Below are 21622 nucleotides of genomic sequence, written 5' to 3'. Positions count from 1 at the left end.
TCACAGGTGTCCGCCCATTACTGCTGTGCCAGCATGACCCTCCTGACATAACTGCATCGTGAAGTCTGTTGGGAAGGCCAGTTTTGTTATCGTGGGCCAAGGGGCTAATGTCCAAACATGGTGGCTTCAGGCTCTGATGCCAGTGCTTGTGTGGATTCTGGAAAGAAATCTAGTGTGCGATTGAACTCTAGGCTCACACTTCTTCTAGATTTCGTGATCCAGAGTATTTGGCTGGAATCAACATGTTGGCTTGCTCTTTATTCTAGCACTGTGTTGGTGGAACCAGACTGCACCGCGTCTATTACGGAGTATGGCGATATCCAGATCTCTGTAGGGAGCGGAAAACAGCAAACCGTTGGACCAGAGCTCGACACCATTCAGTTGTCCATCTTTTCCCACCGATTCATGAGCATAGCCGGTCAGAATCTTACATTGTCTTTTGTTATGGGGCTATTTTATCTACATCCATTCCAATACTAATGAAAAACGTAATCTCCTTTCCTCTAGAACAAATGGGTCGTATCCTTCAAAGAACAGCCATCTCCACCAACATCAAGGAACGTCTGGACTTCTCCTGTGCGCTCTTTGGTCCTGATGGGGGTCTGGTGTCCAATGCTCCCCATATTCCAGTGCATTTAGGAGCCATGCAGGAAACAGTCCAATTTCAGGTAAGGCTAGGGTGCATGTTGCCTCATGGAGACACAGTAGAGGTTCTCCAGAACATCTTGATTTCTGTAACGTTTTCATTATTGACGTGTTCATGATTTCTTTCTTTGCCTCTATCCATGTTGTTGCACATTGCCTCTTCCACTTAATGTTCATATACTATGTCAACAATTAGATAAAGTTGATCACAAAGCTGTCCTACTACTTGGACATCCAGCGATCAGCTGTAATCTGTAGCTGGAAACCTGGCAGCGAGTGTTCAGTTTCTTTGCAGCGCCTCTAGAGTTGAAATGAAGTATTACACAGGGTTCATTCACATCAAGTGGTTGTCTGCATAATACTGCATAGGACATGTCCTCCAGAGCGAGAGATGATCTTTGTAATCGCTTTGTGCTCTGGCTAAGAGATAAGGGTCCTGACCTCTGGGGGCAATTTTCTTATTACTGCATTGTACTCATTTTGAGCTAAAAATCATTTCTTTTCAATTTGTCTTTTCTAAAAACATGGAGCCCTTTTTTCCGTACAGAGCTGACATGCTCTCGAAGCAGCCTGTGGATTTTTTCTCTTTTCCGTCAGTTGGGGAGCAGACAGGCTCCTTATCTCTGCTCTCTGACATTATAATCACTCATTATAGCTCAATACTTGTCTTACTGATAAGAATATGGCTGAGTGTTCATGACCTCTTAGTAGTTTACAGATAAGGTTTATTAGATGACCGGCAGAAAGTGAAAGTACCAGTCACACAGCTAGAAACGGTTAACCCTTTGTGACAGAATGGCTCAATATTTTTAATTAAGGCAAACTGAAAAGATGATTTTTAGCCCAAAATGAGTAAAATGCAATCATAAACAAAAATTGCCTCTGAAAGTGTACATAGCCTTTAAGTCAGAATTTCCTAATAAAAGTGGTATATAAAACTGCAATTATACCCTACAGTAAAGAAGTATGCAATGTTTAGCAGCGATCAAGGGATTATAAAATAAAGAAAGTTAATGTTTATTAAAAAGAAATTGCCTAAGGTTTTAAAACAATTTTATTGAAAAAAAAAATTGTGCAAAAGTTTAAAATTAATAAAGAAATATCTATTTGGAGTCACTGGACTTTTAATAAGCTGTGAAATAAAATGAACAGATTATTCGTCCCACGCAGTGAATGATGGAAACCAAAATCTTCACAAAGAAATAGTAATAGGTTACAAAAAAAAACATACTACACTGGATACTTCAGCTGTTAAGAGATTTGTCCAAATCATATAATTAATTTAATATTTTTTTGGGTTGGCTATAGATTAAAAACCTGCAAGATGATCTGAAAGAAGGAGATGTGATTCTGAGCAATCACCCGTGTGCCGGGGGCAGTCACCTGCCGGACCTGACGGTGATCACACCAGTAAGTACTTACCCAACCCCAGCAGTCCGTGTCCGTATGTCCACATGTCCATTTTTCAAAAAAATAGAACATGTCCTATTCTTGTCCGTTTTGCGGACAGGGAAAGGCATTAAGAAGAAAATACAATGTAACAACACTCTGCAAACCAAATAAAGTACTAAAAAGTATTCTAATGCTATGCTTATTAAGTAAATTAGAGATTTTGTACAAAATTATTTGGGCCCGTCTGCCACACGTCAAGGCGATCTCTGTAAGACAGGAACCTAACACTAAATTCTACCTGTTATGTGCCATGATGGCTACCATAAAATTCAGGGAGGTCCCACATGCATGCTGGGCCTACCTTAATTTTTGTCATTTTTGGTGCCAAAATGGCCTCCATTAAATCCAAGGAATGCAGGTACCAACATGCATGCCGAGCCCACTCCACACCTCTCCTGGTGCCAGATGGCCCCCAACGAATGCAATGAGAGTCCACCCTATACCTCTCCTGGAGCCAAAAGGCTTCCAGTGAGTGAAGGACAGACATTGTTACAATGCATCCGCAAAAAAAACGATGCAACACGGACGTCACACAGATGTCATCCGTTTTTTTTGTTTTTTTTTGCAGATGCCTGTTTTGCGGACCTCTAAATACAAACAGTCGTGTGCCCTTCTATGTATTTTTTTGTTGTATTCTTGTAAATCTTCTCCTGTAGGTCTTCCGGGTGGAAGCTCCTCGTCCAGTTTTCTTCGTAGCATCCCGTGGGCACCATGCTGACATTGGAGGCATTACCCCTGGCTCCATGCCACCACATTCCAAGTCATTAAATGAAGAAGGAGCAGTTTTTACTTCTTTCAAACTTGTGAAGGAAGGAACATTCCAAGAAGAAGGTGAGTGGACATAAAATAATCCAGGTGGCGAGGCAGAGCATTAAATATTGCAAATTGCTACATTTCTGAGGTTCAGGATCAGAGGCCTCCAACACCTGCAATCCACCCCACATACAGTGACCATGCGCAGTGTCAGGGTATGATGTCACTACTTGCTTTAAAGGTAGGCATGGGGCAGAAGAGAAACCGATTTTCAAAGACAAGTATCATTTTAATCGGCAGACTCAACCCTACCAGTCAGTGTGTCTCATTTAATAGGGTTGATCCTGTTCACGTGACAGATTATTTGTCCTCTCTGATACTGGGTTATATTCGTGACACTAGTATGTATGTCTTCAATAGAACCTGAATAGTTATCACTTCAGTGATGTGTGTACCGTATTTTTCGCCCTATAAGACGCACCGGCCCATAGGACGCACCTAGGTTTTTGGGAAGGAAAATAAGAAAAAAAAATGTTTAACCAAAAGGTGTGCTTTTGGTGGGTTTGGAACTAATGGTGGACTGTGGATGGCACTATTACTGGGGATCTGTGGATGGCACTATTACTGGGGACCTGTGGATGGCACTATTATGGGGGATCTGTGGATGGCACTATTATGGGGGATCTGTGGATGGCACTATTATGGGGGATCTGTGGATGATGCACTATTATGGGGGGTCTGTGGATGACGCACTATTATGGGGATCTGTGTATGGCACTATTATGGGGGATCTGTGAAGGACACTGTTATGGGGGGATCTGTGGATGACGCACTGTTATGGGGGATCTGTGGATGACGCACTATTATGGGGGATCTGTGTATGGCACTATTATGGGGGATCTGTGAAGGACACTGTTATGGGGGATCTGTGGATGACGCACTGTTATGGGGGGATCTGTGGATGACGCACTGTTATGGGGGGATCTGTGGATGACGCACTGTTATGGGGGGATCTGTGGATGACGCACTGTTATGGGGGGATCTGTGGATGACGCACTGTTATGGGGGGATCTGTGGATGACGCACTGTTATGGGGGGGATCTGTGGATGACGCACTGTTATGGGGAGATCTGTGGATGATGCATTGTTATGGGGGGATTTGTGACGGACACTGTTATGGGGGGGATCTGTGAAGGATACTGTTACAGGGGCGGATCTGTGGCTGAAATCTGTGGATGGCACTGTTATGGGGGATCTGTGGATGGCACTGTTATGGGGGATCCGTGGATGGCACTGTTATGAGGGATCTGTGGATGGCACTGTTATGGGGGATCTGTGGATGGCACTGTTATGGGGGATCTGTGAATGGCACTGTTATGGGGGATCTGTGGATGGCACTGTTATGGGGGATCTGTGGATGGCACTGTTATGGGGGATTTCTGGATGGCGCTGTTATGGGGGGGATCTGTGGATGGCACTGTTATGGGGGATCTGTGGATGGCACTGTTATGGGGTGAGGGGTCTGTGGATGGCACATATATAACAGTGCCATCCACAGATCCCCCACCCCATAAGTGCAATCCACAGACCCCCCACCCCTTAACAGTGACATCCACAGATGTCCCCCATAAAACTGTCATCCACAGATTTCACCCCCCACCGCTCCAGTGCTGCAGTATACAAATATAAAATGTCTCATTCAATTAAAAGTGATTAAACATGCCCCCTCACTCCTAATATTACCGTACACCCTAACAGCTTTTGTACAATGCATGCCGGGCGACCGGCGCGTCACTCACTGACATCACGTGCCTGCGCCGCCTGCTTCATTCATAAAGTAGGCGGCGAAGGCACGTGACATCAGGGAGTTACGCTGCCGCCCGCCCGGCCTGCCTGCCTGCATTCTACAGAGGCTGTTAGGGTGTACGGTAATATTAAAAGTGGGGGGGGGCATGTTTAATTACTTTTAATTGAATTAGACATTTTATATTTGTATAGTGCAGCACTGGAGCAGCGGGGCCGGAGTACAGTGACTGCACCGGCCCCGCCGCAATTGCCGGCCCCCAGCTCCTCCTCCCAGTCCCTCCCCGCTCGCTCATACATCACAGCCTGCGATGTAAAAATGTCGGCATTCGCCCCCATAAGACGCAGAGGCATTTCCCCCCCATTTTTATGGGGCGAAAAATACGGTAGTTTATGGGTCCTGTTATTTCATATTATATAAGTGCCATTAAACATCATCTGTCTCTTATACCCATGATTCCCAACAGCTGTCACTGAGGCGCTGATGGCTCCAGGACTGATACCTGGCAGCAGTGGGACCCGTAACCTCCATGATAATTTATCGGATTTGCGAGCACAGGTAGCAGCCAACCAGAAGGGCATCCAGTTAGTAAATGAGTTAATTGACATCTATCGATTGGAAGTCGTACAGGCCTACATGGGACATATCCAGGTCAGTCTTGCATCCGAATTACTGTGCAACGGCAGTCATCGATTATACACTGCTCAAAAAAATAAAGGGAACACAAAAATAACACATCCTAGATCTGAGTTCATTAAATATTCTTCTGAAATACTTTGTTCTTTACATAGTTGAATGTGCTGACAACAAAATCACACAAAAAAAAAAAAAATGGAAATCAAATTTTTCAACCCATGGAGGTCTGGATTTGGAGTCACACTCAAAATTAAAGTGGAAAAACACACTACAGGCTGATCCAACTTTGATGTAATGTTCTTAAAACAAGTCAAAATTAGGCTCAGTAGTGTGTGTGGCCTCCACGTGCCTGTATGACCTCCTTACAACGCCTGTGCATGCTCCTGATGAGGTGGCGGACGGTCCCCTAAGGGATCTCCTCCCAGACCTGGACTAAAGCATCTGCCAACTCCTGGACAGTCTGTGGTGCAATGTGACGTTGGTGGCTAGAGTGAGACATGATGTCCCAGATGTGCTCAATTGGATTCAGGTCTGGGGAACGGGCGGGCCAGTCCATAGCATCAATGCCTTCGTCTTGCAGGAACTGCTGACACACTCCAGCCACATGAGGTCTAGCATTGTCTTGCATTAGGAGGAACCCAGGGCCAACCGCACCAGCATATGGTCTCAGTAGGGGTCTGAGGATCTCATCTCGGTACCTAATGGCAGTCAGGCTACCTCTGGCGAGCACATGGAGGGCTGTGCAGCCCTCCAAAGAAATGCCACCCCACACCATTACTGACCCAATGCCAAACCGGTCATTCTGGAGGATGTTGCAGGCAGCAGAATGTTCTCCACGGCGTCTTCAGACTCTGTCAAGTCTGTCACATGTGCTCAGTGTGAACCTGCTTTCATCTGTGAAGAGCACAGGGCGCCAGTGGCGAATTTGCCAATCTTGGTGTTCTCTGGCAAATGCCAAACGTCCTGCACGGTGTTGGGCTGTAAGCACAACCCCCACCTGTGGACGTCTGGTCCTCATAACACCCTCATGGAGTCTGTTTCTGACCGTTTGAGCAGACACATGCACATTTGTGGCCTGCTGGAGGTCATTTTGCAGGGCTCTGGCAGTGCTCCTCCTGTTCCTCCTTGCACAAAGGCGGAGGTAGCGGTCCTGCTGCTGGGTTGTTGCCCTCCTACGGCCTCCTCCACGTCTCCTGATGTACTGGCCTGTCTCCTGGTAGCGCCTCCATGCTCTGGACACTACGCTGACAGACACAGCAAACCTTCTTGCCACAGCTCGCATTGATGTGCCATCCTGGATAAGCTGCACTACCTGAGCCACTTGTGTGGGTTGTAGACTCCGTCTCATGCTACCACTAGAGTGAAAGCACCGCCAGCATTCAAAAGTGACCAAAACATCAGCCAGGAAGCATAGGAACTGAGAAGTGGTCTGTGATCACCACCTGCAGAACCACTCCTTTATTGGGGGTGTCTTGCTAATTGCCTATAATTTCCACCTGTTGTCTATCCCATTTGCACAACAGCATGTGAAATTGATTGTCACTCAGTGTTGCTTCCTAAGTGGACAGTTTGATTTCACAGAAGTGTGATTGACTTGGAGTTACATTGTGTTGTTTAAGTGTTCCCTTTATTTTTTTGAGCAGTGTATATATATATTTAACCTATTGTAAATAATTTATTGTATTCACTAAATCAATGTGAGAAATTTATCAAGACGGATGCCCTGTGCTGCCAATGGTTGTACCTAATTTATGGCAAGATGCAGGCAGTCTGTGCACCACAAAGCTTCCCAATATGTTTAATCTTTCTATAACTATTACAATACTGCTCCTATGTACAAGAATATAACTACTATAATACTGCTCCTATGTACAAGAATATAACTACTATAATACTGCCCCCTATGTACAAGAATATAACTACTATAATACTGCTCCTATGTACAAGAATATAACTACTATAATACTGCTCCTATGTACAAGAATATAACTACTATAATACTGCCCCCTATGTACAAGAATATAACTACTATAATACTGCTCCTATGTACAAGAATATAACTACTATAATACTGCTCCTATGTACAAGAATATAACTACTATAATACTGCCTCCTATGTACAAGAATATAACTACTATAATACTGCTCCTATGTACAAGAATATAACTACTATAATACTGCCTCCTATGTACAAGAATATAACTACTATAATACTGCTACTATGTACAGGAATATAACTGCTATAATACTGCCTCCTATGTACAAGAATATAACTACTATAATACTGCTTCTATGTACAAGAATATAACTACTATAATACTGCCTCCTATGTACAAGAATATAACTACTATAATACTGCTTCTATGTACATGAATATAACTACTATAATACTGCCTCCTATGTACAAGAATATAACTACTATAATACTGCTCCTATGTACAGGAATATAACTACTATAATACTGCTCCTATGTACAAGAATATAACTACTATAATACTGCCTCCTATATACAAGAATATAACTGCTATAATACTGCTCCTATGTACAGTAATATAACTACTATAATACTGCTCCTATGTACAAGAATATAACTACTATGGGAGGCGGAGCCTGACAGCCAACCGGGAGAGACGCATGTGAGAGAGCTCCTCTCCATGTGAGTCAGCAAACTAGTTAATTCTGCTATCTAGCCTTATAAGAATGGGCAAAGTGGGTAGATTTATCCCCAGTGATAAACCAGAACCCAACAGATCGATCAGAAATCCACAAGAAATGGATACATTTCTCAACAAGAGACCTCCAGCCGAAAGTGCTGCCAAGATGGCGCCGCCTGAGCAAGATGACTGGCTGCAGGGCGCGGAAGGAGTGGACGGCGTCTCACCAGACACAGACACCAGGTCCAAGATAAATTCATCGGCACCCATTTCACGCCAGTTTATTCAGCAAGCATTGACCTCAGCACTGGCTCCGGTGATACAAGATCTCACGGAGATCAAGAGCGATGTTAAACATATTGGGCACCGGGTGGAAAAGTTAGAGCACAACCAGGCGGCCATACTAACTTTCGCTCACACTTTGGGAGAAAGCAACGCAGCACTGGCCTCGTCGCTGGATAACGCTTATGCACTAATAGAAGACCAGGAAAACCGTAGCCGTCGGAAAAACATCAGGCTACGTGGTCTCCCTGAGCTGGTACCTCATGACGCATTGCCTGAGGCAGCCGCCGCCATTTTTTCAGGCCTACTAGGAGCAGAGCGGGCTGCTGAGATCTGTGTGGAACGAATTCACAGAGCGCTGAGGCCAAGACCAAAGGACACAGACCCACCTAGAGATGTGGTGTGCGGACTGCTGCGGTATGTCGACACAGCGGCTGTTCTTAAAGCGGCCAGAGATCAGAAAGAACTGATCTATGAAGGAACCAAGATCCTGTTGTATCAAGACCTGGCACCCTCGACGCTGAGCAAGCAGAGAATCTTGAGGCCGCTCACAGACCATCTAAGGGCAATCAAACTGCCCTACAAGTGGCTCTTCCCATTTGGTTTAACCTTTTCCTCTGAGGGCAAGAGGTGTACAATCCGTACTCCAGCGGACTTACCAGCAGCATGGTCCCTTCTCCAGACAACCCCCCTGGACATACCATCATGGCTTCCATCAGCCGACACAGGGGTTCCATTGCCTGAATTGCCCGTGGAGCAAAGGTGGATCAGAGCAGCAACTAAAAGAAAATCTAACATCAGGCCCTGAAGAGGCGAGCATCGCTTAAGGACATGCTCTATGCGCATAAATGGTGACTGCTGGATTCGGGAAGGCCGGACTAGGCCGCACTATGGACGCTTTAGTGTACCGTTCTGCAAGTATAACTTGAAACCATATATGTTAGCATTGTTCACAGCTTATTATGAGACGCCCAGCCGCCGCCTCGCGGTTGGGGACCCCAAGGGGCCCTGACCGTGATGTTGCGGATGGGCCGCTCCATGGTGGGTCGATCAGACCAGATGATCCACAAACGCTGTGGTAGATCGCCCCTCTCATGACTATGGTTAGAGAATGCAGTTACTCCCATACATATCTGTTGCATATAGCTGAGTCTTGTGCTCAATGGTGTGTTAGCCCGCTTTATAATAAATGTACTGCGGTATAGCATAATCAAGATAGGTACGGCCTAAGGGCCGGTCAGGCTAGGTTGTTATACTGTTTATGATACTCAAAACTGCTAGTTGTGACTCATGGGATAGGATGGCTTACTCCCCCCGTATAGCCATTAGCCTTCAGTCCCACATGGCACTCACCAGGGATTTATTGGCGCAATCCTGGTGCAAGCGCCTTAGAACAGGCTGGCTTGGGCCATTCGCGCTTTGCCTTTTTCTGATGGGCTGCGCGTTAGGCACAAGTCACCCGACCAACGTGTTGGAGATTTACTCCATTTATCAAATGTTCTTAATGTTTTTTATGTTATTGTGTTTCCCTGGTCATACACATGAATCTATATCATTGCTCGCTCTAATGAAACTATTCAGAATATTCCATGGCATTAATTAAGTGTACATCATTTAATGTCAGGGGGTTTAACACCCCGCAGAAGAGGTCACAAGTCATAAGAATGATGAAAAAGTTGCATACTGACATCTGTTTTCTGCAGGAACTGCACCTTAAGTCAGGACGTGTGCCCACCCTCCCCAAGACACATTTCCAGCATTGGTTTACTAGTGAATGGAGTAAGGCAGCTAGGGGAGTAGGCATCGCCATATCAAAGAAAATCCCTTTCCAACTGATTTGTAAACAAGAGGACCCAGAAGGGCGCTATATATTCGTGAAGGGTTCAATTGGTACCCGGGTAGTGACTCTTGCCAGTTTATATTGCCCTAACAGAGGTCAAGCAAAATGGCTTATTAATACTCTGAAAACGTTTGCCTCCTTTGCAGAAGGAATAAGATTAATTGGAGGGGATTTCAATATGACACTAAACCCCTTAGTAGATGCATCTGATGGCACCTCACAATTAACTCAGGCGGTCTTAGGCAGGGTAAATACCTACCTTGCAGATGCCAACCTGGTGGATTCGAGGAGACTGCTCCACCCTGTCGAGAATAATTTTTCTTTCTTTTCAGCCCCGCATAACACTTATAAGAGGCTGGACTATGTCCTGATCTCTGGCAGCTGTGCGGACAGGCTGGAGCGGTCCACCATTGAACCCATCACGGTTTCTGACCATGCCCCAGTGACTATCTCACTCCAGTTCCCAACATTGCCAATACATTCTAGACAATGGAGGTTAAACGAGACACTTCTAGACAAACAGTCTGACCGAGATAATCTTAGTCAGAAATTGACCTGGTTTTTTAAGGAGAACTGCACAGAAGTAATGCCACTCACAACTGTCTGGGAGACGCACATACAAGTCATGCGGGGGAGCTCATTGCACTGGGCAGCAGGGTCAAAAGGAACAGACAAGAGCACTTAAATAACCTACTTAAGCAAATTGCAGATATTGAATCGTTACATAAGCGGTCTAGAGCCATAGACGCCAGAGATAAACTAAATGTTTTACGTAAGCAACTAACAGATCACCTAAATGTGAGTTATGCGAAAACATACCAATATTCGCAGTTCCGCTTTTACTCCCATGGAGATAAGGGCACGAAGCTTATGTCCTCTTTGCTTAAACAAAAAAAAGATTCAATGTTTATAGCAGGCATTGACAATAAAGATGGCACTACTTTACATAAGACATCAGATATAGCCAGTGAGTTCCAAAAATTTTATAGCGACCTTTATGGACTTCCAGATGAGGTAGTGGGATCCGCAACGGGAAGAGAGGTCCTGATAAGTAGCTTCCTAAACCACTTGCAGCTACCCACCTTGACTGAAATGGAGGGTCAAGCTTTATTGTCCCCAGTAACAGAAAAAGAAGTCTCTAACCTCATAAGTTCCATGCCACTAGGGAAGAGCCCGGGTCCAGACGGCTTCACAGTGGGATATTATAAAAAATTCTCAAACGTACTGGCCCCCCACTTGGCTGCCTGGTGCAATGAGCTCCTAAAAGGTTCCCAGTTACACAAGCAGTCCCTTGAAGCCACAGTCACTATTCTCCCCAAACCAGGGAAAGACCCTAAGTTATGTGGCAGCTACAGACCAATCTCGCTCTTAAATGTTGACGTTAAGGTCTGGGCGAAACTCTTGGCAACTAGGATAAGTGCTCTCCTCCCTATACTTATAAACCCTGAACAAACAGGCTTTGTACCTGGTAGGGAAGGCAGTCACAACTCGTGTAGAATCTTGTCCATCATGCAGTTAGCTATTAAAAAGAAAATCCCCTGGTCCTGCTGGGTGTAGACGCGGAGAAGGCCTTTGACCGGGTTAATTGGACCTATATGATGAGTACCTTACAAAAATTTGGTTTTCCCCAACAGTTCAGAAATGCTATCATGACACTGTATGGTGACCCAAGTGCCCGGATCAGAGTTAATGGCACCCTGTCGCCTTCCTTCCCCATAAGGAATGGGACGAGGCAGGGTTGCCCGTTATCGCCTGCTTTGTACATTCTAGTGATGGAAACATTACTACAAGCCATCAGAGAACATCCTGATATCAAGGGTATTAAACTAGAAAACAGCTCCACTGAACATCTTAATGCTGCCTATGCAGATGACCTCTTGGTCATGGTATCCAACCCGGTCGAGGCCTTCCCGCGTCTGCTATCCCTGTTCGAGCAGTATGGACAAGTGTCCAACTTCAAAGTAAATCACACGAAGTCGGAGGCAATGAATGTGTCCGCACCAGCCAATCAGATCAGCGTGCTTAAATCTAAAACTCCCTTTATATTGCAAACGTCTCACCTGTCCTACCTGGGTATCAAAATTCCCTGTAAGTTAGATAAATTATTCCAGCTAAATTACGCTGCATTACTAAAAGATATTCAAAAGCAGTTACACACCCTGCGAATTCCATATTTTTCATGGATGGGCCGGAAGAATATGCTGAAAGCATTTATTATACCTAGACTATTATATGCCATGCAGATGCTGCCTGTCTTTCTTCCCCCTTCCTTCTTTACGCAAATCAGACGACTCTTTAGCACGTTTCTTTGGGGGGGAGAGGGGGGCGAGACTGGCACATCGCATGTTGATACTAAGGAAAGCTCAAGGAGGAATGGCGCTACCTGATGCCCAGCTATATTACAAGGCTATACACCTGAAGAGGTGGTTACATATTCATGCCCCTTGGTCCAACATCTTGAGTAGAGAACTAGAGATCGCACAACTTGATAGGAAGCAGAGAGCGGGTTTATGGGGCCTGAACTCCTCTTCGCTACACTCTCATGTGCTGCTCAAAGGCACAGCGGCTGTTATTAGGCAATTAAACAAAGATAAAGGCCTGATATCTGCTCCGTCATTATTAATGCCAGCTGACCTTGCTCCATTCCTAGTTAGACCCAATGCGGTTACTATACCACCAGCATGGAACAAATTGCTCTCTTACACTATAGAAGAATTTCTAGATGGGGCATCAAGTGCTCTTCATGACCAACACCCCATGAACAGCGTCCTGTCATCTTGTAACTTCTTAGACACAATTGAATTCAACTCTGTGAGTAAACCATTACTAAAATATAGACAGAGTAAAGCAGAGACCACTTGGTTTGAGAAACTGATGCACTTAAAGTCAACGCCCAATAAGCTAATATCTAAAATATATTTGGCACTTAACGTCCAAAACCCTGTAGGGATTCCACATTACTTAAAAACGTGGGCCACAGAACTAGACTTAAAATTTTCAGAAACTGATATATTACGTATCCACGCACATTCTCATGGATTCTCAAGATGCGTGAGGGTACAAGAGCACTCATACAAGTTGCTAACTCAGTGGTACCATACCCCGAAACAACTATTCACTAAAGGACTTAGCAATTCTGACCTGTGCTGGAGGTGTAAAGAGGCTAGTGGATCGCAAACTCATATTTTCTGGTCCTGCCCAAAGATACGTGGGTACTGGGAGGGAGTATCTAACATAATAGATAAAGTTATGAATAGACATATCCAGTTGTCACCAGAATTGGTGCTTCTCTGGCTTCCCACACCAGCCCTGTCTCCATCCAAATCAAGCTTACCCACACACCTACTACAAGCTGCTAGGCTTCTAATACCACAGAAGTGGCTCAGTGAGGAACCGCCCACACTTCCACATTGGGAGATGAAAGTGGATCAGATATGCAGAATGGAGGAGCTGGCTGGATGGGAGACCAGACAGCACGAGAAATACCTAAAAACCTGGACTCCATGGTTGACGTACAGGAATCAGAGAACAGACTCTTAGGCCCACTGAGATGAGAAGTAGCAATTGATTCAATCATACTATCCTAGTTTCATTCTATGACAACTAAGACTTAGTATAGGCTGGAAGAGCGTTCAAAGGTAGAGTCCATATGCAAAGTAATTGATACATGTGTGTACAGGAGGGCTTCCCCAGGGAGGTCTCATCACCCCAATCCCACCTCAATCCAAGTTGAAGGACTACGGTCCCCCTTTTCCCTCCTTTATTTTATTTTATTTTATTTCTTTCTTTTACTGTTTGGGACTTTGCCCCTCCCCATGTTGAGTCTGATTGTGAAGGTATACATCTGGTCATATTAGGAAATCCAAATATATCTCAACATTAACTGGCTTATATGGGCATAAATAAATAAAACTTATCTGTACAGGACACGACCACACTTTGGCAACCAAGTACTTTACAAAAGATAAGTTATTTATGGAAATCTCTTTACAGTGTTTAATATGGCGTATCTTTTGGCAATGTAATTCAATGTATGTTGTAGACGAACATATGTATTACCTGTAATTAAACTCTGCTTATGTAATTCATTACTATGTCAGACACAGTAAGGAGTTGGTCTGCTCCGACTTTGTTTTGCATGTCTCTTATATTTTCCAATAAAAAGAAATTTGACAAGAATATAACTACTATAATATTGCTCCTATGTACAAGAATATAACTACTATCATACTGCTCCTATGTACAAGAATATAACTACTATAATACTGCTCCTATGTACAGGAATATAACTACTATAATACTGCTTCCTATGTACAAGAATATAACTACTATAATACTGCTCCTATGTACAGGAATATAACTACTATAATACTGCTCCTATGTACAAGAATATAACTACTATAATACTGCTCCTATGTACAGGAATATAACTACTATAATACGGCTCCTATGTACAAGAATATAACTACTATAATACTGCTCCTATGTACAAGAATATAACGACTATAATACTGCCTCTATATACAAGAATATAACTACTATAATACTGCTCCCTATGTACAAGAATATAACTACTATAATACTGCTCCTATGTACAAGAATATAACTACTATAATACTGCTCCTATGTACAAGAATATAACTACTATCATACTGCTCCTATGTACAAGAATATAACGACTATAATACTGCTCCTATGTACAAGAATATAACTACTGTAATACTGCTCCTCTGTACAAGAATATAACTACTATAATACTGCTCCTATGTACAAGAATATAACTATTATAATACTGCTCCTATGTACAAGAATATAACTACTATAATACTGCTCCTATATACAAGAATATAAATACTATAATACTGCCTCCTATGTACAAGAATATAACTACTATAATACTGCCTCCTATGTACAAGAATATAACTACTATAATACTGCCTCCTATGTACAAGAATATAACTACTATAATACTGCCTCCTATGTACAAGAATATAACTACTATAATACTGCTCCTATGTACAAGAATATAACTACTATAATACTGCTCCTATGTACAAGAATATAACTACTATAATACTGCTCCTATATACAAGAATATAACTACTATAATACTGCCTCCTATGTACAAGAATATAACTACTATAATACTGCTCCTATGTACAAGAATATAACGACTATAATACTGCCTTCTAGAAATCTGAGCCAGTAGCGGTTGGTTGCCCTGTTTCTCTGTGTCACTCCTCATATGACAGACTTGTCTCTGGAGCCTGATATATCTGTGTCTTGTTTTATTCTTCTCCTGGGTCACTGTCTGCGGTATTATATACCTTGGTACGGATAAGGGCGTACAATGCTTTTTTTTGTATCTTTCCACATAGGCTAATGCAGAGGTGGCAGTCAGAGAGATGTTGCGGGAGTTTGCTGATCGGTGGGAGCGGCAGAGCGGAGCACTGGAGGTGGACTCGGTAGATTATATGGATGATGGTTCTCCTATCAAGCTGAAGGTGACAATCAACAAAGAAGAGGTAACGGAGCGCGTGCTGTAGTGCGCTGTAACTTGGTTTCTTGTGTATGGTGGGCGCTAAGCTGTTCATTAGATGAATGCTGGACACTAGACAACTCTGGCGGAACTGACCAACCATCTTATGAGTACGGGGGCCTCCAAAATCTCTCCTGATGTCAGGGAGAGATGATCTGGGCTCTCGGATAGTATAAATGTATTATTAGGTGGCTGATGGAGAGTTAAGGCCCCTTCAGTGATTCGCGTACGTGTGTTGTCCGTGGTCTACATGGACCTCTCACGTGTCCATTGATTTTGATCAATGGTTTTTCAAAGACCAAGAGTCTGTGATGACACCCCAGAAGCATGCCCTATTTTGTCCATGATTACGGATCCCACACGCACATTGTAGTCTACGTAACACAGCCGCCATCTATGTTGGGTCTGTGGATTTTGTGGACCGCTGCTCTGGAAACTGATTTCCAGCCTAGCAGTGTCTGTGGATTACAGAAGACACATGGAGAGCAAAAAACGGACACGCGGACCAAACATGGATCCTTCACAGACATCTTCCTGGTTGAACCATGGTCATCACTGACACGGGTGCGTGAAAGAGACCTTAGTTTGACTTACGATACTTACTCCAAGATTATTTTACAATTTAGCTTGCATAAAAATAAAAGGACTTGAATGGGTCCTCGATCTGTCGGAGAGGCTTGGCTTTGTAGTCCTTCCGGAGGCCTCTGATCCATGCCTCGTACCGCCCCGTATCTTGTGGACTACGTACCAATTCAAGTCCACAATACAGGCACGGGGCACACCCATAACCTTTAGGCAAGGGGTGGGGCCTAGCCCCTCCATGCACCTCGTGTTTCCACTATTGGCCACGCCCCTCGGTGCTTTGAAGCCCACATTTGCACAGAGTATAAAAGTCATTTTTTTTCAGGAACGCTTAAACTGATTTTCACAAGACAGGTATCATTTTACTCGGCGGAATTAACCCTAAGGCCTCTTTCACACGGGCGTTGCGGGAAAATGTGCGGGTGCGTTACGGGAACACCCGCGATTTTTCTGCGCGAGTGCAAAACATTGTAATGCGTTTTGCACTCGCGTGAGAAAAATCACGCATGTTTGGTACCCGAACTTCTTCACATAAGTTCGGGCTTGGGATCGGTGTTCTGTAGATTGTATTATTTTCCCTTATAACATGGTTAAAAAAAATAAATTTAACTCACCTTAGTCCACTTGCTCGCGCAGCCCGGCATCTCTTCTGTCTCCTTTGCTGAACAGGACCTGTGGTGACGTCACTCCGGTCATCACATGATCCATCACCATGGTAAAAGATCATGTGATGACCGGAGTGACGTCACCACAGGTCCTGTTCAGCAAAGGAGGAGACAGACGAGATGCCGGCTGCGCGATCAAGTGGATTAAGGTGAGTTAAATTTTTTTTATTTATTTTTTTAACCCCTCCAGCGCTATTTTACTATGCATTCTGTATTCAGAATGCTATTATTTTCCCTTATAACCATGTTATAAGGGAAAATAATAATGATCGGGTCCCCATCCCGATCGTCACCTAGCAACCGTGCGTGAAAATCGCACCGCTTGCGATTTTCACGCAACCCCATTCACTTCTATGGGGCCTGCGTTGCGCGAAAAACGCAGAATATAGAGCATGCTGCGATTTTCACGCAACGCACAAGTGATGCGTGAAAATCACCGCTCATGTGAACAGCCCCATAGAAATGAATGGGTCGGTATTCAGTGCGGGTGCAATGCGTTCACCTCACGCATCGCATCCGCGCGGAATACTCGCCCGTGTGAAAGGGGCCTAATGGTCAGCATGCCCAGCTTAGTAGGGTAGCTTCTACTGACGGGTGCTTTTAACTTCGCAATGGATTTATTAACATGTATGAAAGTAATCTATTCTACAGTTCACTCTGAGCTCGAGTCTTTTAGTCTCAGAAGCCAAGGTAAAAATAGCATTACAGTGTAATTCCTGATGACTCCACTAGGGGGCACATCTATTTGGTTTTTTTATATTTTTGCGGATATTTTTTTGAGGATATGAAACTGTTCCCTTTGTCACAGGGGAGCGCTGTGTTCGATTTTACCGACTCCGGATATGAAGTCTTCGGGAACTGTAATGCCCCTCGTGCCATCACCCTCTCTGCCCTCATTTACTGCCTGCGCTGCATGGTGGGCCAAGATATTCCACTTAACCAGGTCAGTAGTAATGTAACTGATAAAAATTAAAGGGGTTTCTATTGAACTACAAAAACAGGCCCGCTTTTTTTTTTTTTTTTAAACAGCGCCACCCCTGTCCTTAGGTTGTACTTAGTATTGCAGCTCAGCTCCATGAAGTGAATTGGGCTGCAGTGCCACATTCAACCTGTGGATCTGTGTGGTGCCATCCATGTTTCTCCAATCCTCTACAACCCCTTTTAATGTGTATTTTTAGGGTTGCCTTGTGCCCATCCGAGTCATCATCCCAAAAGGGTCTATCCTGGATCCCTCTCCGGACGCGGCAGTTGTGGGAGGAAATGTGCTGACGTCACAGAGGATTGTTGATGTCATCTTTAAGGCCTTTCAAGTGTGTGCAGCGTCACAGGTGAGATGTCTGAAGGTGCGGACCCTGCGCCGCGGTACAGAGTCCTGTAAGAACTGTATTCTGCAGTATGACCACCGTGAGGCACTGTAGTCACCTCCCGAAGCCTCCGTAATTCAGGATCCATCCATAGTACAACATAAACGACAGAATCCGACTGATCCCTTTATAAGTGGTGACCGGCGGTATCCGTCATACCACAGACCCAACATTGCTTCCAGGTTCCCTTTTTCTCCAGGGTTGTATGAACAACATCACATTTGGAAACCAGAACATCGGATACTATGAGACGGTGGCCGGCGGTGCTGGGGCCGGCCCACACTGGGTCGGGAGAAGCGGTATTCATAGTCACATGACCAACACGCGGATTACAGACCCGGAGATTCTGGAGAAACGGTATGTATCTTTGAGTACGTATAGGCTGAACACCATTATATGAATGTGTACACGGCCCGGCTATAGCAAGGTGTCCCCCCCTCTACAGGATAGAAGATAACTATTGCATCGGTGGTGGTCCTACCCCTGGGTCCCCCACCGGTCACAAGAATGGGTACCCTGTACCCCGAGGGGCCTCCTGAAATGAGTGGAGTGACAGGTTGAGTGTGCACATGGAATTGATGGAGATGGTGAAGTACAAGCAGTCCCATAGAGATGAATGGAGATTCTCATTCTCAACCTCATTTTGTGGGGCCGCGCAGGCTGGGGGGTTCTTGTGATCAGTGTGGGTCCCAGCGGTAGGACCCTGTAGATAGGGAATAACTTGCTACAACCGGAATAACCCTTTAATGTCTAATAGGTAGTGGTCCTGCTCATGAGAACGAGGGTCCCTTGTGGATTTGCCATAAATGTCTGTGGTGGAAAAATGTATTTTAAGGGATTGTCCAGGGTTAGCCCATTTCTAAAACTCTCCCCTCTCCACAAGTTGTTCTTGAGGTATTGCCTCATTGACTGCAATGGAGCTGAGCTGTAATACCAGACACAACCTATGGAGTGTAATACCAGACACAACCTAACTGTAATACCAGACACAACCTAACTGTAATACCAGACACAACCTAACTGTAATACCAGACACAACCTAACTGTAATACAAGACACAACCTAACTGTAATACCAGACACAACCTATGGACTGTAATACCAGACACAACCTAACTGTAATACCAGACACAACCTAACTGTAATACCAGACACAACCTAACTGTAATACCAGACACAACCTAACTGTAATACCAGACACAACCTATGGACTGTAATACCAGACACAACCTAACTGTAATACCAGACACAACCTAACTGTAATACAAGACACAACCTAACTGTAATACCAGACACTACCTAACTGTAATACAAGACACAACCTAACTGTAATACCAGACACAACCTAACTGTAATACCAGACACAACCTAACTGTAATACAAGACACAACCTAACTGTAATACCAGACACAACCTAACTGTAATACCAGACACAACCTAACTGTAATACCAGACACAACCTAACTGTAATACCAGACACAACCTAACTGTAATACCAGACACAACCTATGGAGTGTAATACCAGACACAACCTATGGACTGTAATACCAGACACAACCTAACTGTAATACCAGACACAACCTAACTGTGATACCAGACACAACCTATGGACAGGGGTGGCTTTGGACTGTTTTTGGAAGAAAAAGGTCAGTTTTACTAACTGCGGACAACCCCTTTAAAGTTTGGTAATCTATACTGCAAATAATAGTAAGATATAAAGGCGTGTATTAAGCGACAATTACAGCCTTAGGCCTCATGCACATGACCGTATGTATTTTGCGGTCCGCAAAAAATATGGATGACGTCCGTGTGCATTCCGTATTTTGCGGAACGGAACAGCTGGTCCCTGATAGAACAGTCCTATGCTTGTCCGTAATCCGGACAATATTAGGACATGCTCTGTTTCTTTGTGGAATTGAAATACGGACATACGGAAAAGGAATGCACACGGAGTAACTTGAATGAAATGAATGGTTCCGTATACGGTCCGCAAAAAAAATCGGGACGGACACGGAAAGAAAATACATCCGTGTGCATGAGGCCTCAGAGAGTCTGTGACTGGTCACTGGTGGGGATGGGTTGAAGGCCTGAGTGTAATAGACATCCCTGGAGAGTCTCTTCTAGCCTTGGTGGTGGATAACTCTGCCTGTCTTTAGGTACCCAGTAATCCTGAAACGTTTCCAGCTACGTCCAGGCTCCGGTGGTCGGGGGACCTTCTGTGGGGGGGATGGAGTCATTCGGGAGCTGCAGTTCCGAGAGCACGTCATCTTGTCCGTTCTCACTGAACGAAGGGTTTTCCAACCATACGGCGTCCAAGGTGAAGTTCAGACTTTCCTCCTCTTCCTGCTTTATATGACAATTACCTTAAAGGGAACCTGTCCCCTCAAAAACGCATATAAAACCGCCAGCATTACCTTATAGTATCCTCCAGTCTGTTCATAATCGTATGTTTGATCCGGTAGTCTGATGCTCAATAGCCTAAAAAAAAATGATATTTTAAGCGCTATCAGCGCTATCTTGTCGGTCAGCTTCAAGTCAAGGTGAGCACGCCCACTCTCTTATTTGATTGACTTCCAGAAGTCTCGCTCATGCGCGGTGTGCTCCTTGGTAAGGCGCGACCCCACCCATCAGATACTAATGACCCCTTTAAGGTGGGTTACTGGATCACAGAAAAAAAAAACGTTGAGCATTTCTGCCATATGCAAAGTCCATACCATAAATGATAGGTCACGTTAACGTCATACTTGCAGCAAAGCTATCCCGCAGAGACCAGCCTGTCGGTGTTCTCCAGATCTGGCATAGCTGGATAGTGGCGCATGCCCGCCAGACGTCATTGACTTTAATGGGATCCGACCGCTACCCCAGCATAAATGCCAGGATTTGGCTGGAAAAAAATTGCTGCACGCAACAGTTTTTGTCCAGCTGAATCCTGGCATTTATGTTTGGGAGCTGCCGGATCCCATTATAGTCAGTGGGGTCCGGCTGGCACATGGTATTATCTGACTATGCTGGATCTGGAGAACACCGGCAGGTCCTGGAACAGCTGCCGGATAGATTTGCCGCAAGTTTAAAGTTGGCCTTAGGTGGGGCCCACACTATCTGAAGAACAGCAGTCCAGTGACCTTCATTTGCCCATTCCCGGATGTTGCATCCTCGGCTCCTTCTGCAGTTCTCATAGACTTCAGTGCAGAATGCAACGGCTGGAAAATGCCGAGTGTGCGGCAATGGGCAACTGTTCTTCTGAGATGGTCACAGAGATCCCCCTAAAGGTTCCCCTTTAACCACCTTTACCTGCAAATTTTAGGTGGATCTCCTGGTGCGCCTGGACTCAACCTCTTGCATCGGAGCGAAGGAAAAACCATTAACTTGGGAGGGAAAACATCTATTTCGTTACAACCTGGGGTAAG

The 21622-nt window shown here is 44.7% G+C and overlaps 1 protein-coding gene across 1 annotated transcript in view; it reads left to right on the top strand.

Annotated features, from left to right (window-relative positions):
- The window catches only part of OPLAH (5-oxoprolinase, ATP-hydrolysing), an 83958-nt gene that overhangs the window by 58922 nt on the left and 3414 nt on the right, over window positions 1-21622 (top strand). The window contains exons 16-26 of the mRNA XM_040432838.1: window positions 267-418; window positions 508-668; window positions 1954-2055; window positions 2754-2928; window positions 5121-5305; window positions 15445-15591; window positions 17661-17795; window positions 18031-18180; window positions 18416-18573; window positions 20372-20532; window positions 21520-21617. Coding sequence (XP_040288772.1) covers window positions 267-418; window positions 508-668; window positions 1954-2055; window positions 2754-2928; window positions 5121-5305; window positions 15445-15591; window positions 17661-17795; window positions 18031-18180; window positions 18416-18573; window positions 20372-20532; window positions 21520-21617 — 1624 coding nt within the window. The remainder of the gene's footprint in view (window positions 1-266; window positions 419-507; window positions 669-1953; window positions 2056-2753; window positions 2929-5120; window positions 5306-15444; window positions 15592-17660; window positions 17796-18030; window positions 18181-18415; window positions 18574-20371; window positions 20533-21519; window positions 21618-21622) is intronic.

This window comes from Bufo bufo, chromosome 5, assembly GCF_905171765.1.
Source record: "Bufo bufo chromosome 5, aBufBuf1.1, whole genome shotgun sequence".
NCBI lineage: Eukaryota > Metazoa > Chordata > Amphibia > Anura > Bufonidae > Bufo > Bufo bufo.
This window is presented reverse-complemented; position numbering and strand designations above follow the sequence as displayed.